Here is a 15,893-nt window from a genome sequence, read left to right on the forward strand (position 1 = left end):
TATTTTTCTGTGCCTCTATTTATTTTGGCCATCTAATTAGTCTATTCTTTTGTATGGATTTCCATCCCCACACAGGATATAAACCCTTATGTGAGTTAGTAATGTAGGTAGAAAAAATAGCTTTTCCTTTTCCTAAATTTCCCACTGTATTTTTGTACTTTATCCAAGTAGGCCTAGGAGTCTTACAGATTTTTACTATACAAGATATCAATAGTATGGCTTGTGGCATATGGCTTGTACAAGAGTAATTTTATTTTTCTTTATTTATGCAAATAAAGACTTTAACCAACCTTACTTGAAAAATAACCAGGTAGTTAAACTTAGATTGCTCTTCTGGAGACTAATCTCTTTCCTTTTTATGATTTTTAAAAACACATATGGTGAGGGCTTCCCTGGTGGCGTAGTGGTTGAGAGTCCGCCTGCCGATGCAGGGGACACGGGTTCGTGCCCTGGTCGGGGAAGATCCCACATGCCTCGGAGCGGCTGGGCCCGTGAGCCGTGGCCGCTGAGCCTGCACGTCTGGAGCCTGTGCTCCGCAACGGGAGAGGCCACAACAGTGAGAGGCCCATGTACCGCAAAAAAACAAAACAAAACACATATGGTGATAATAATAAATTTCTGTTAAATAACTGGCTTAAGCTAGAATGGGATTCAATTTTTTTGAAAAGTAGGCTTGGTAGACTTAGTTTAAAAAAATACTGTAAGCTGATTTTTAAAAAAATGATCTTTTTATTGTGGTAAAATATATTTAACCTACAATTTGCCATTTTCACCATTTTTAAGCTTATAATTCAGTAGCATTACTTACTTTCACGATGTTATACAACAGTCATCACTGTCTAATTTCCAAAATTTGTCATCACCCCAGATACTCTGCAACCATTAAGCAGTGACTCCCCATTCACCCTTGCCACTAGCCCCCAGTAAACTAATCTACTTTTTATCTCTATGAATTTGCCTGTTATAGATATTTTATATAAGTGGAAGTATAAAATATTTGTTGTTTTGTTTCTGACTTATTTCACTTAGCATAATGTTTTCAAGGTTAATTCACATACTGTAGCATGTGTTAGAACTTTATTCCTTTTAATGGCTAAATAACATTCCATTGTATGTATATACCACATTTTGTACATTCATCTTTCAGTAGACACTTAGGTTGTTTTTGTGTTTTTGTGTTGTGAAGAATGCTATGTACGTTGACGTACAATTATCTGTTTGAGTCTCTGTTTTCAATTCTTGTGGGTATATACCTATGAGTAGAATTGCAGGGTCATATGGTAATTCTTTTTGAGGATCCGCCGAACTATTTTCCATAGTGGTTGTGCCATTTTACATTCCCACCAGCAATGTATGAGGGTTTCAATTTATCCACATTCTTTTATTTTTAAAATTTATTTATTTATTTACTTACTTTTGGCTGCACTGGGTCTTCATTGCTGCACCCGGGCTTTCTCTAGTTGTGGCAAGCGGGGGCTACTCTTTGTTGCGGTGCACGGGCTTCTCATTGCAGTGGCTTCTCTTGTTGCGGAGCATGGGCTGTAGGTGTGCAGGCTTCAGTAGTTGTGGCTTGCTGGCTTCAGTAGTTGTGGCATGCGGGCTCAGTATTTGTGGTGCGCCAGCTTCAGTAGTTGTGGCACGTGGGGTCTAGAGCGCAGGCTCAGTAGTTGTGGCACACGGGCTTAGTTGCTCCGTGGCATGTGGGATCTTCCCGGACCAGGGATCGAACCCGTGTCCCCTGCATTGGCAGGTAGACTCTCAACCACTGCGCCACCAGGGAAGTCCCTGGATATTAAACCCTTATGAGATGTCTGATTTGCAAATATGTTCTCCCATTCTGTATGTTGTCTTTTCACCTTCTCGACGATGTCCTTACATGCACAGAAGTTTTTAATTTTGAAGTTCAATTTATTTATTTATTTTTTGTTCCTAATGCTTTTGTTGCCATAACTTAGAATCCATTGCCAAATTCAGGGTCGTACAGATTTACTCCCATGTTTTCTTTTAAGAGTTTTAGTGCTTATATTTAGGTCGTTGATTCATTTTGAGTTAATTTTTATCTATGGTGTGAGTGGGTGTTCAAATTCATTCCTTTGCGTGTGGAAATCCAGTTGTCCCAGCAATAGAAGAGACTGTGCTTTCATTATGGAATGGACTTGACACCCTTGTCAATAATCAATAGGCCATAAATGTGTGTGTTTATTTCTAGACTTGCAGTTCTATTCCATTTGTCTCTTTGTCTATCTTCTTGTCAGTACCACTGTAAACTGATTTTAACTAGCATTTACTACAAACGTGAAAATTATTGACAGTGCAGATATTTGCTATCTAAAAACTATAAGCCAAAGTAATATTAATAAAAATATAGCCCATTAGAATTTATACCAGAATTCGAAAAAAACAAACTCTTTTTTTCCTGACTGACATGATGAGGCTCAAATATAGGTCCAGGAATTACAAATGAGTATATATATGTGTGTTGATCACTTGATATTTTATGAAAAGGTTTTATACAATAAACTTATTAGTTTTTAAAACTAAAAATAAAGAGTAAAGTTTATGTTTTTCATATGAAACTTGTTTTTGTTTTCTTTGGTTGACCATTCACAGATTTCATTTTCAACTGACATAAGATGATTTCCTCCTTGCTCTTGATGCTTATTAAACAAAAAATTCCATACACATATAATGAAATTGAAAGCTGGCAGCAAAATGTTCATTACCCTCTTATGATTTGCAGGACACTACCCTTTGATAGAAATCCAGCACTTTTTAGGGGCAGATCAGTAAATACCATCTTGATTTCATAGTCAGACCGCAGTGCACAAAATTCTTTCTCTTCAAAGTCAAGTTCTCAGCCTGCACAGATGATTCAGAGAAAGGGTCTCTCATTTCAGCCTTACACTTGTTTGAAAACAAAGGGAAAATACTGTTCTATTTTATTTTTAAATTTTGTTCCCCTAGGTCAGCAAGACTTGAGATTTGCAGATATATCCTTTTTCACTCTTAAGTCCAAGCAGCAATAAGAGCATCTTTTGATATCCTTTTGTCACTTGATCTTTTCCCCAAGAATCTTGTCACTTGAAGTCAAAATGCTTTCTTTAAGGTCTTGCAGAGAGTGGTTCATTTGTTTCACGTGATAACAAATCTTTGCTATGTTGGCTAGTTTCAGCAGCCATTCTTCATCCTCTAAGCACTTAGCAGAATTTGGCCTACTGTGTTTGCGAACGTACCCCTGCAGCTCACCATTCGGCTCGGATGTCCTGTGAGAACTCTTCATCTGCTAAGCCCCTGGACTTCTGCATGGAGCAGGAGATTTATGTGCTCTTTGTCCAGGTTTTCACACAGCTCTTTAAACATTTTTGAGTAAACAGGTTTTTGTTTAATAAAGTCAATCATTTTTTGTAGCTTCAAATAGAACTTTTTCATTTCATCTTCCAGAGCTTTTGACACTAGCAATTCTCTGTGAAGAAAACACTGTGTTGAGAAGTCAGGCTTTTGTTTTTTGGGGTTTTTTTTGGCGTGTGGGGGGAGTTTAAACAATAGTGGCACATCTTCACATGGAGCCAGCTATTGGTGGGACATTTTCAGCACAGATGCCAACATAGTTCCTCCAAGATGGACCTTTTGTTTCGAGACAGAGGACAAAACATTAAATATCCTGTCCTCTGCTGGCTTTGGGCAGCACTCTGTAGCAAAAAAAAGTTTTCTTGATTTCACCATTTTCAAATCTTATAAAATCTATAAATATATAATGTAATCTTATAAATATTACAGATGATGATCTCTGTTGGCTCATCCATCTGGTTAGAGAAACTTGTTTTCCTGTTATCACGTAGGTCTTTAACATCACATGACATGTCAATACATTGACTTACCGTACTGTTATTGTACTGTAGAACTTTAAAAATTTCTCTTACTTCATCTCATGTAAACATTTCACTCAGCATAATTTTACATTCTGGCTGTATTAGGTTCTCAGCAATTGGGGTGGCTTTCCTTTTTCTGGTCAATAAGATCTGCTACTATATAACTTGCTACCTCAGCCTTTTCATTATATGTTATTTTTTAAAGCAAAAGCTTCATTATGCTTATTTTGAGGTCCCATTAATATCTTTAATGTGTCAAATGACTATAATTTGCAGCTATGTCTTTTGAATATTGCTGGAGCCATTGCTGCACTTGAAACGTTGTTTTCCACAGACAACACAAAATGGAATAGGATATTCCATTGTATAAATCCATTGATAAGTAGTTTTCATTAGAAGGATATGTTTTTTGTGTGTCTCTTGTTGCATTAACTTAGTGAAATGACTTGCAAGATACAACTCTTCATTACTAATCTTACCAGAATTGTCCACTGACCTTCCTTTCACACCTCAGCCTCAAAAATTGCCACATTGGATTATCAGGCATATTTGTAAATTACAAATGTTAATGTGTGAGACATGAGGGCATATCAAACAATTAACTGAGAAAATCACAAAAAGTCCAAACATTTCGCAGTAGAAGTCCCTGGTAATTTATTTAGTCCACATTTTGGAATGTTCAGACCAATAGCAAAGCGTTAGGAATGGGGGCAACTGGGTATAAAGTTTTTTTCATTAAAATTAGAATTTCCCTCCAGTTTTTCATTACACTTGTAGAGTTTGTTTGCTCCTATAAGGTAGTTAGCAGTGCACAAGGGGAGATTAGGGGACGCAATTTGAGAGGGAGAGGCTGATAGTCATTAGCCTATTATCTTCTCCCTGTGTCCTGCAGTCTTCAATTATCAAGGCCAACTCTAACCAAATGAACATGGTCCTACTGTGCACTATCACACACAGCTGATTTGTAACAAAATCATTAATTATGCTGCCACTGCTTGGTGCACAAAAGTAAAAGAGAAGGAAAAAAGAACCCCATGCCCCCCATCATGAGCTCTCAAAGAATTCAGTTTGTGGACCCCACTTTGAGAAACCCTGGACTAGACTTTGGGACCTCTCCATACACTGCTGTAGAAGAACTAAGCACGTTTAAGTTGGTACTTACCTGTGGGATCAAGTGGCCTTTTTCTGACTTTCAGTCTAATAAATTTCATAAATGATGAAATTGAGGAAAACATCTGGAACCCTAGCTGCAGGAGAGTCTAGGAAATACATTTTTTTTTGGGAAAGCTTTCACATTCCTGTAGTACAGGAAGGCACACTGGAGAGAAATTGGGCTAGATATTGCATGCCAATATATCTACCATATTGTTGGATTTTTAAAAATGAAGATTTCTTATTTGTGTAGTAAAATTTTCTCAAAATTTTGTTCATTCAGAAATTTATTTACCACCTGCAATGTGCTGGCACTGTTCTAGGTACTTGGGAGACTGAGCAAAACAAAGATTTCTGCCCTTATGGAACTTTAATTCCAGTGGAGAGAAATAGATAATAAATAGTACACAGAGTTAAATTGTCTAGTTTACAAGGTGATTAAAAAGAGTCAAGTAAGTGACCACCAAGATATTAGATATTAAACTACATGACTTATGTGATTATATCAAGAACCTTGGGTTGCTGCTGCTTTCCTCAAAACCTTCAGGAAATGAAGGAACCCATTGTGGTTCTTTTGTAGTCACCAGTGGTGATAAGCTGCTGAGAGTCTGGGATGAATTAGAGTACAGGATTGATGTATGTGGTGTGATAGGGCCATATATTGAGCATTTATAAGTACATGGAAATAAACTGTTCCCCTAAAAATTTGTTTTGACACCTGTTCAATTATAATCAGTTATTATTGAGTAGTACAGTTTTCAATGTGTTCTGATACTTTTGAACCATCCTGTCATAGAAGGCGGTAAGTGCTCTGGGAAAAGACAAAGTAAACTGAGGCAAGGGGCAGTGGGTATGCCAGGGTCTGGAAGTGATTTAAAGTATTAAATAGGATGGTTGGGATAGGCTTTATTGAAAAGGTGATACTTGGGCAAGGGAAGTTTGGGAGTTGGTTGGTCATTGGGATATCTGGTAGAACATTCTGGGCAAAGGAAACAGGTTGGGCCAAGGCGAGAGTGAGCCTGGCATGTTGGTGGAAAGCAAGGAAGCCCAGCCAGTGTGTCTAGAGCAGTGTGAGGGAGAAGAGTTGTAGGTAGGAGATGAGGTTAGTGAGGGAAGGGCTGGGGTATTCCCTTAGGGTCCCTAATGTCATTGAAATGGGCAGCATTGCTGGGCTTTGAGCAGAGTGCTGATAAGATTTATCTGCGGTTTTTTTTTTTTTTTTTCTCTTTTCTCCAAGTTTTTAGAAGAATCAGTCAGGATGTTGTGTTGAGAATAGAGTGAAAGGAGACTGATAAGGGCAGTGGCCCAATCATGGTAGTAGATGTGGAGAAGTGATCGGAGTCTGGATATATTTTGAAAGCAGAATTATCAGGACTTCCTCATGGGTTGGATGTGGGGTGTAAAATAAAACAGGAGTCAAGAAGGACGCTAAGGTTCTAGACTCAGCAACTGGAGGGAGAGAATTGTCTCTAACTACAGTTGGGGGAAAGCTGAGGTTAGAGCACATTGGGAAGGGAAGGGAAAGTCAGATTAGTTTTATATATGTTGAGTTTGTGATATTATTAGAGAGCCAAGTGGAGATGTGGAGTAGTCATGAGACTGGATGAGATCACCAAGGAAGACACTGGAGTTGAAAAGGACAAGAACTGAGCCCTGGGGCATTCTAGTAAAGGAAACTTAAGAAGGGGTGGCAGTGAGGTAGGCAGAAAACAAAATATGGCCATATAAATAAAGTATTTGCAAGAAGAGAGAGTGATCAGCTACATCAAATGCTCCTTCTTGGAAGTACTTTCTTTGGCCATACGCAGTGGAAACTATGTAGCCATTAATGTTTGTTAAACGAATGAATTTCGAGATTACAGTGATTTTCATCATCTTTTTAAAGTTAATTATTCAAGTAAATCCATGCTTTCTAATATTTTAAAAATATAGCAAAACATGGTAGTTACATAAATTACACATGCAATAAAATGACATAGAACTAGAGAAACATGTTGTATGAATATCAAATTCCTGGCTTTGATACTGTGCTAGAGTTAGCGGAAAATGTCATATAACTGTTGGGTGAAACGGAGAGGGAACACGGGACCTCTCTCTACTATCTTTGCAACTTCCTGTGACTTTATAGTAATTTCAAAATAAGAAGGTAAAACAGTATGGCGAAACATAAGAAATCAAAGATCTTTTTTCCACTATCACCTTGCTTTCCAGCCCCCTCTTCCAGTCACCCCCATGCCCAGAGGTAACGTTACCACTGTTAAGCTCTGTTAAAGTGTCCATTTTTCCTAACCTCCTGAAATATTTTAAAATAAATATGAGGTAGGTCAGATCATAAAAGTGATTCAGATAGTGCCACAGACTGAATGTTGTGTCCCTAAAAATTTGTTTTTTGAAAACTAATGCCCAGTGCAGTAGTGTTTGGAGGTGGGCCTTTGGTAGGTGATTAGGTCATGAGGGTGGAGCTCTCATGAATGGAATTAGTGTTCCTATAAGACACCTAAGAGGACCCCCGGCCCCTTCCCCCATGCCACAACACAGTGAGAAGATGGGGGTCTATGAACCACGTAGCCAGTTCTCACCAGTCACTATAACTGCCAGCACCTTGATCTTGGACTTTCCAGCCTCCCTTGCATACGGTCTCAGCTTCTTTGTCCCTTTCTTGCTTTGTCACGCTTGGTTGGCAAAGCCACAAAACTTTGTGGGATGCAACACTTCTGCTTCTAGGTTCCTGTTCTTTCTGTTACACCATACTGTAATGAACACAAACTGTCAAAGCAAAAAGAAGGCTTTTCTTTTTCTCTGAAGTACTGTGGCATCAGACTTCAGCAAGAAAAACTGACTGTAAGGGACATATTGGCTTAGTGAAATGCACTTTTTTTTCTTCTTTTGTATTTTCTTTGTATTTCTCTTCAGTAGTTGCTTGACCTAACATCCTTCTGTTGGCTCTATACAATGAAAATACAAACTAAATGACAATAGAAAAAAATAATTAAAGCATTAAATTGTACAAATTACGAATCTGTTCCAAATATACTCACATTAAATACAATGCACATTTCAGTAGAGATCTACAGTGAATGACTCTATACATTCTGGGAAGCTTCATGACATCTAGGAAAGGGCTAAGAATTTACATCCAATCACAGTTTGTAACAGATTTCTTATCACCAGTCTGCAAGCTACGCTGAGCACATCGTTAGCATCACTTGTACAGGGAACCGATTTTGTCTGGGAAAAAGGGAAGAAGCAAGCTCTAGGCTCAATTCTGAGTTCATTACAACTTCTCAGGAATCTCAGCAGAGGCCTATTTAGTACAGTTTCAAAAAAGTAAATATGTTAAGGTAAGGAGGCAACCCTTTAGAACTTCAAACACTTTTTCTTGCTGTATTTATGTAGAACTCTCCATATACAATGGGCAGTTGTGAAGAGGTTCTTCCTCAGGACAACATGGTCACAGGACTTGGCCAATCAGTGGGACTGAGAGGGAGCTTCATGACTGGGGAGGAGGGCTTCCTTTTAAATTGGAGACAGACGTGTAACACACAGCCTATGAGCCCTGCAGCCTTCTCCTCCTATCATCTGGCGTAACGCTTCGTGTAGTCTTCAACTTTATTCCCCAAGTCCTCCTTGTCCCACAGACGATGTTCTGCAGCTTCATGATTCAGTGGAACATCGGAATTGAGAGGATCAGTAAACAGAGTTTAATCCCGAAACAACATCCTTCCGTGTCCTCATGGGAGCCCAGCCGGTGCCATCAACCGAATGTTCTCTCAGTAAAAACTTCGACATATTTTACCAGTGATCCTGGTCAAGCATTTCACTTTGGGAGGTTGGAGTTACAGTTTGCTGAAAGCAGTGAAGCTTGTTTGGATCAGAAAAGTGCACTTTACATGTGCAACGTATTATAAATTAGCTTCATGGCCTGCAACCTCTTTAATAAGCAGCATGTCTCTCATAGAAGCCCTCTGAGCAGAGTTGGAGGCTATGGCTGATGTCCGGGACCCTTTGAGACCCATCATCTCGCTTCTTTATGCTTGCCAACGTCAGCATTACTGCTCTCTGTACCCTGGGCACCCGAGACAGGCGAGATGTGGCCCCTCACCTCCTGAGGTGGGCTTGCTGTTAATGTAGTTTTAGAGAAAGTCATACTGCTCAACGAGTAGAAGTAGCTTAATTAACTTCTGTTTATGGTAGCAACAGCACTTTTGAAGACACACAAGATCCCCCCCCTTAATTAATTTGGAAATTGGAAAAAGTTACTTTGACTTGGTAGTCATTAAAAAAGTCAACTAAAAGAAAAAACAGCATTTAAAAATTTCTTATCTACCTTAAAAACAGCCTATGTAATTTTTGTACATAACCCTGAATACATGTTTCCTCTTTCATAATTGAGTTAATTAGAAAAATGAAAAAAAGTCATGTTTATTTTGTTAATGTAAAAGTTCTTTGTTGTTGAAGAACTACATCCAGAATATCTATATCTTCTTTTTTTTTTTTGCGGTACGTGGGCCTCTCACTGCTGTGGCCCCTCCCGCTGTGGAGCACAGGCTCCGGACGCGCAGGCTCCGCGGCCATGGCTCACGGGCCCAGCCGCTCCGCGGCATGTGGGATCCTCCCGGACCGGGGCACGAACCCATGTCCCCTGCATCGGCAGGAGGACTCTCAACCACTGCGCCACCAGGGGAGCCCTATATCTTCTAAATCTATTATATTAAACAATTTGAAGTCTCTTTTTTTGCATGTTTGTTTTCTTTTAAATGTAGCATTACTAAATATTGCATAAGAATGTAACTTGTTGAATTGGCAGTAATTTTTAAACTTCTTGTGATGCCACAAAATTCTCCTTCATTAATAAGCACTGCTATGTAAAATTAAAAGATATCTAGGGTTTTTTTTTTGGGGGGGGTGAATAGTTGTAAAATAAATCTGAAAAATTATAAAAATTGTGTGAATTGAGATTTAGGGTTTTAAACCCCTTCTCCCTCTTGTCCTTGCAGCCCAGGGTGGTAACTGCTTCCTGCAACTCTTTATCTTGAGCCTCCCTAGGTTTCCTCTTTTGCTTGCTAGCCTTTGACCAATTCCTATATTAGGTTCCTTCTATTTAAAAAAAAAGATTTAAGGTTTTAAATGCGTAATATGCACTTTCTAAAGATGAAACCTGTATTGATTGAGGGAAAATATGCATAAGTATATTAAATGAGATGATGTTTTAGAAGGTTTTTGCTCTGTTGTCTAAACAATTTGTTTTTGATTAAGGTGTTTTCATATAGAAATAATCATACATATTTACCAGTATTGCACTGCTGTATGAATGGTGGACAATACACTAATCCCATGATGCTGTGATTGGTTTGAGTATTTTAAGGTGGAGTATTAGAACAGGAAGGATAATTTGAATTATCTAAAAAAGAAATCTTGGTACTATATCATAAATTGTGTTATGTTAAATTTTTGCATTTTTGTAGCACTAGGATTTTTGATAACATTTTACTGGCTGATTTTAGGTAATTTAATAGTCACACATTGCACATTGAAGTGACCTGCCAGAAGCACATAAAACTCAAACATTCTCCTGTGGTTTCCAGTCTTATGTTGCCCATGATAAAAACTTTCAGTTGTATGGCTTTTATGACATCTAATATATAGAAAACAGAATTGTGTGTTTAATATCATTAACTTTTTTTTTCTTTTCAGATTATCTGCAATGGTGAAATGAAGTAATTCAAGATGAGCAAGTTAAAAGTGATACCAGAGAAAAGGTACTGCAATTTTATTTTTATTTATTTATTTATGGCTGAGTTGGGTCTTTGTTGCTGCTTGTGGTCTTTCTCTGGTTGCAGCGAGTGGGGGTACTCTTCATTGCTGTGCGTGGGCCTCTCATTGTGGTGGCTTCTCTTGTTGCAGAGCATGGGCTCTAGGTGTGTGGGCTTCAGTATTTGTGGCGCACGGGCTTAGTTGTTTCGCAGCATGTGGGATATTCCGGACCAGGGCTCAAACCCGTGTCCCCTGCATTGGCAGGTGGATTCTTAACCACTGTGCCACCAGGGAAGCCCTGGTTCTGCAATTTTAAATACCAGTATGTATAAATTACAGAAATAATGCATGAAGTGATCATTTGAAACTTTTTACTTTAAGAAATATTTGTTTAAATATAGTGTGTTGTATTTATGTTATTTTATTAATATTTATTAATGTTTAACTTTTCAGTTAAAGCAGGAGTCAGCAAACTAGGACACATGGGTCAAATCTGGCCTACTTCTTATTTTTGTGTGGCCTATGAGCTAAGATTGGTTTTTACGTTTCTAAATGGTTGGGAATAAAAATAAAAAGAAGAATAATATTTTCTGACATATGAAGATTATATGAAATTCAAATTTCAGTGTACGTAAATAAGGTTTTACTGGAATACGGCTGTGCTCACTTATTTACATATTGTCTGGCCACTGAATTTTTTTCCTTACATAAGACTTGATCAAAGCACATCCATTTCCACAGAAAACTTATTATATTCTTTCTGTCTTTAAAGGCTTCTATAGATGCTCTTTTTAGTTTATTTTTTTGCCCCTTTTAGATTTACTTCTCAACTGTGAGATATCTATTAAACACTTTCATGTACCTAACCCAGCACTGAATCTTTGAGAGTAGAAAAGAAACATAAATATAACACTTAACACAGTGCTTTGCAGAAAATGGGTGTTGAGTATGTTCTGAAGAATTGAGCCCTATTCTCTTTTTACACGAAGCTTATAACTTCATGAAAACACCTGAACAAATGCAGTATAGTGGTTTAACCAGTATAGTGGTTTAACCAGTATAGTGGTTTAACCAGATCCTCATAAATAGGTGTTTATTGTGTGATATGGACTTGAAGAGGCAGGGCTGGCTTGAGACTTTCTTACTTTTTAGCATATCTGGAGGATTGAGTAGAATATTGATACTTGCTGAGTTTAGGCAAGGACTGTAATTGGATGGATTAGTTTGGCAGATTTAAAGACCATGTGAGTGGGTGGTGAGAAATCAAGTAATGAAAATTTTATAAGATACAAGAAGCAGAATTTTTCTCTACTCCCTACTCTACATCATCATGTTCATGCCCTAAATGTTATCACCAGCAAAACTCTCCTTTCAAAGCACTAATTCAGACTTTTCATTTTCCAAGAAAAATCTTTTACCTTTCTAGCTCACTTGTTCAAATGGCTGTAATGCAAAGAGTTCTGCCTTATCCAGAGCTCTGAGCTATTGACTTTTATCATCTCTTCCTCTCTTACCTAGTGTAGAATCCATTGTTCATCATTACACTCTTGTAATACCTGAAATGTTTTTACCTCACTTTGTATTATTTCATCACACATACCTGACAAAGTCCTTTCCCTGGGTAGACCTTTACTGAGCAGCTGAATGATATTGGAGGATGAACTAACTTGGAAGATATTGCTAAAAATTATGGATCATTATTGATCAGTAATCTTACTACCGTGGTTCTCTAGAAAGCTCATTTTCTCAATTTTTTTAATGACTGTTTTACACTTTCTTCCTATCTTTCAAATCTTTGAAATCTTCAGATGTATCATATACATACCCTCAGCAGTTGACCTTCTCTGTGATATCATAGAGATAAAACAGTTTATTATCCTTATATTCCTTACACAAAATTTACATACTCCCCTTTACTTGATTCTATCCTCTGTTTACCCTCCTGTTATTTACTGCAACAGAGGATGTGTCTGATTTTTTGTTAAAGACTAATACTGTCACCTGTGTTCTAGATTTCACCTCTCTCTTTCCTTCTCAGGGTCTTTTAATCATTAGTATTGTTCTGTATTGAATCTTTAACTCCTCCATTCCTTATCATTTAAACATGATCTAGGCTTTCCAATATTTAGACTCTGCTCTTCTGTTACTACTCAATTTATTTGATTTCCTCAAAAGACAAAAATTTTGAAATAGCCTATAAATGAAATCTACATCTCATTTCACACTCTCTAAGCACTCTTCTTTAGTTTCTGCCTTATCCACTACACCAACAGTACCTATCAATTTTTAAACAGCTTTATTGAGACATAATCATCTTACAACAAGCTGTACATAGAGAGTACAGTTTGGTAAGTGTGGCCTATGTATAACTGGAATTATCCTCTCAATCAAAATACTGAAAATATTTATCATGCTCAAATGTCTCCTGGTGCCCCTCTCCCACCCCATCCCTCACTCCAGACAACCATTGATCTGCTTTCTGTCACTACAGACGTGTTGGCTTTTTTAGAACTTAATATAAATGGGACCATACAGTATGTCTTTTTTGGGGGTGGGGGTGGAGGTAGAAGGTAGGGGTGTGGGTATGCCTTCTTTGATTCAGCGCAATTATTTTTGAGAATCATCTCTTGCAATCATACCTTTTTTGATTAGTAAGTAGTATTCCATTGTGTTGATATACCACAATTTGTTTATCCATTCAACTTTTGGACATTTGGGTTGTTTCCAGTTTTTGGTTGTTACATGAGCATTTTTGGACTTATACTTTATTTTCTATTAGCTAAATACGTAGGACTGGAATGGCTGAAGCATATGGTAGGTCTGTGTTTCTTTTTATGAAACTGCCGACAATCTGTTTTACAAAGACATTAATACCATCTTCTGTTCCCTGCAGCAGTGTATGAAAGTTCTAGTTCTACATTCTCACCAACACTTGGTATGGTCATTCTTTTTAAATTCTTAAGTTCTTATGATCATTCTCTTAAAATTGTAGCCATTGTAATAGGGGTGTATTGGTATCTCATTGTGATTTTAATTTGCGTTTCTCTAATGACATGATGTTGAGCATCTTTTCATGCACTTATTCGGTGAAATATCTTTCCAAATCTTCCAATTTTTGAAATTGCAGTGTTTCTTAATAGTTGAGTTTTAGAATTTTTTAATATATTATGGATACAAGTCCTTTATCAGATATTTGAATTGCAAACATTTTCTTCCAGTCTTGTCTTTTCATATTCTGTGCAGTATCTTTTAAGATCAGAAGTTTCAAATTTAGATGATTTCCATTTGCTTATTTGTTCTTTTATGGATTATGCTTTTAGAGTTGCATCTAAGAAATATTTGCATAACCCATATTACCAATGTTTTCTCTTATGTTTCTTCTAGAAGTTTTTATAGTTTTAGATTTTACATTTAGGACTATGGTCCTTTCTGAGTTAATTTTTATATATGGTGCAAGGTATGGATAGAAGTTCTTTTTTTTTGTGCGTATGGATATCTGGTTGTTCAGCACCATTTTTAGAAAGACTATCCTTTCTTCACTGAGTTTCCTTTGTACCTTTATCAAAAATCAGTTATTTGTGGATGTGTAGGTCTATTCTTATACTCTGTTTTGTTCCGTTGATCAACATGTCTATCTTAATGCCTATACCTCACTGCTTGGATAATTGTTGCTTTATAACTGGTCTCAAGATTTAGATAGTGTTGGTCTGCCAACCTTTTCTTTTTTCTAAAGTTTGGCCTATTTTAGGTTCTTTGCATTTCCATATGAATTTAGCATCAGTCTGACAATTTCTACATGACAGCCTGTTGGTATTTTGATTGGGATTGCCTTGATTCTGTAGATCATTTTGGGGAGAATTGATACCTTAACACTATTGTCTTCTTACTCTTGAACATGATATATCTCTCTTTTATTTATGATTTTCTTTAACTTCTCTCACTAGTATTTTGTAGTTTTCAGTGCACTGGTTTTTCAGGTTTATCCCTATTTCCCATACAAATAACAACTCTTTGAGGGGTGTCCCTAATAATTTTTAAGAGTATAAAGTGAGGCTGAGAAATGTGGTTTTAACAGAGTTGGAATAGGCCTGGCTAAAACTCTTGTTACTATAAAAGAGAGAACAAATATTGGGGGAAAGTTAAAGTTAGAAGTTAGCCATATGCACTTACCTAAAATCCCACTAGAACATGACTGGAGAAGTTTTTAAAAATAATGAATATAAAATAATTAGCATTTAGTTAACTTTGGTGAAGAAATTTAAGGTATAACTTTAATTATTGTTGACACTGGTATAAATTCAGGTTATTTAAATTTTTAACAAACTTTTATTGGTTTTCTTTAACAAATCCCTTGATACTATTGAGCTACATTTATTGTTAAAGAAGCCTTTATTGTGTTTAATTTTTATCTTAGAAGTAGTTAGAGAAGTATTGTTCTCTTCCATTTAGAATATTATTTTCCAAACTTATATATTTAAATATTTAACTATTTCTGTAAAGGAATGGTAGTGAAATTTCTATTTTTCATTGTCCTTTGCTGTACGATAAAGAAAAATAAAGATTTGTGATCAGTATTTGGAGAGAAACAATAAAAATATGATTAAAGCAAAAGTAATAGAAATAAAGAGTTATAAATGAGGAACAACCATTTCTGAAAGATAATGTGCATATTTTGGACATAAAACTATATTGTTTGAAATTAAATCTTAATCACTATGAGTCTTGGTTAAGTCTAAAACTTTGATATATTTTAATGAATTTTTTGCTGTCAGATGTTTATATCTTGTTTATGAAGACGTTTACTATCTGTATTCAATTTACATTTTAAGATGAAAAGGTAATAAAATTTATTTATAATGTGAAGATAGGTTCTTTAGCCCTTGCACTTCCTTGGGAAATTATTTGTTGCAAGGTAATATCTATACACCATTGAGACTTTTGTAACATACAAAAAAATTATGTTTTTAGGGAAATAGCTGTAAGGCTGAATGTAAACTCAGAGAATCAAAAGCAGTAGGAGACCACTACAGTGAAACAAATATTTGAGTGATAGTTTAAAATATACATTGGAAAGTTAACTCGATTTGATGTATTTCACATTGATCATATTTTCAATTC

At 36.6% G+C, this 15,893-nt stretch overlaps 1 protein-coding gene and 1 pseudogene across 10 annotated transcripts in view; one reads left to right on the forward strand and one right to left on the reverse strand.

Moving 5' to 3' along the window:
• The window catches only part of AGTPBP1 (ATP/GTP binding carboxypeptidase 1), a 170,933-nt gene that overhangs the window by 22,494 nt on the left and 132,546 nt on the right, over positions 1-15,893 (forward strand). For all 10 annotated transcript variants that reach the window (XR_012332465.1, XR_002177387.3, XM_019940383.3 and 7 more), the window contains exon 2: positions 10,716-10,780. Coding sequence is in view for 8 of the 10 variants with exons in the window: in XM_019940383.3 (XP_019795942.2) it covers positions 10,749-10,780 (32 nt within the window). In the remaining 2 variants the exon portion in view is untranslated. The remainder of the gene's footprint in view (positions 1-10,715; positions 10,781-15,893) is intronic.
• Positions 8,597-9,071, reverse strand: LOC117312578 (NEDD8-conjugating enzyme UBE2F pseudogene; annotated as a pseudogene).

This window comes from Tursiops truncatus, chromosome 6 (assembly GCF_011762595.2).
Source record: "Tursiops truncatus isolate mTurTru1 chromosome 6, mTurTru1.mat.Y, whole genome shotgun sequence".
In the NCBI taxonomy this organism is placed as follows: domain Eukaryota; kingdom Metazoa; phylum Chordata; class Mammalia; order Artiodactyla; family Delphinidae; genus Tursiops; species Tursiops truncatus.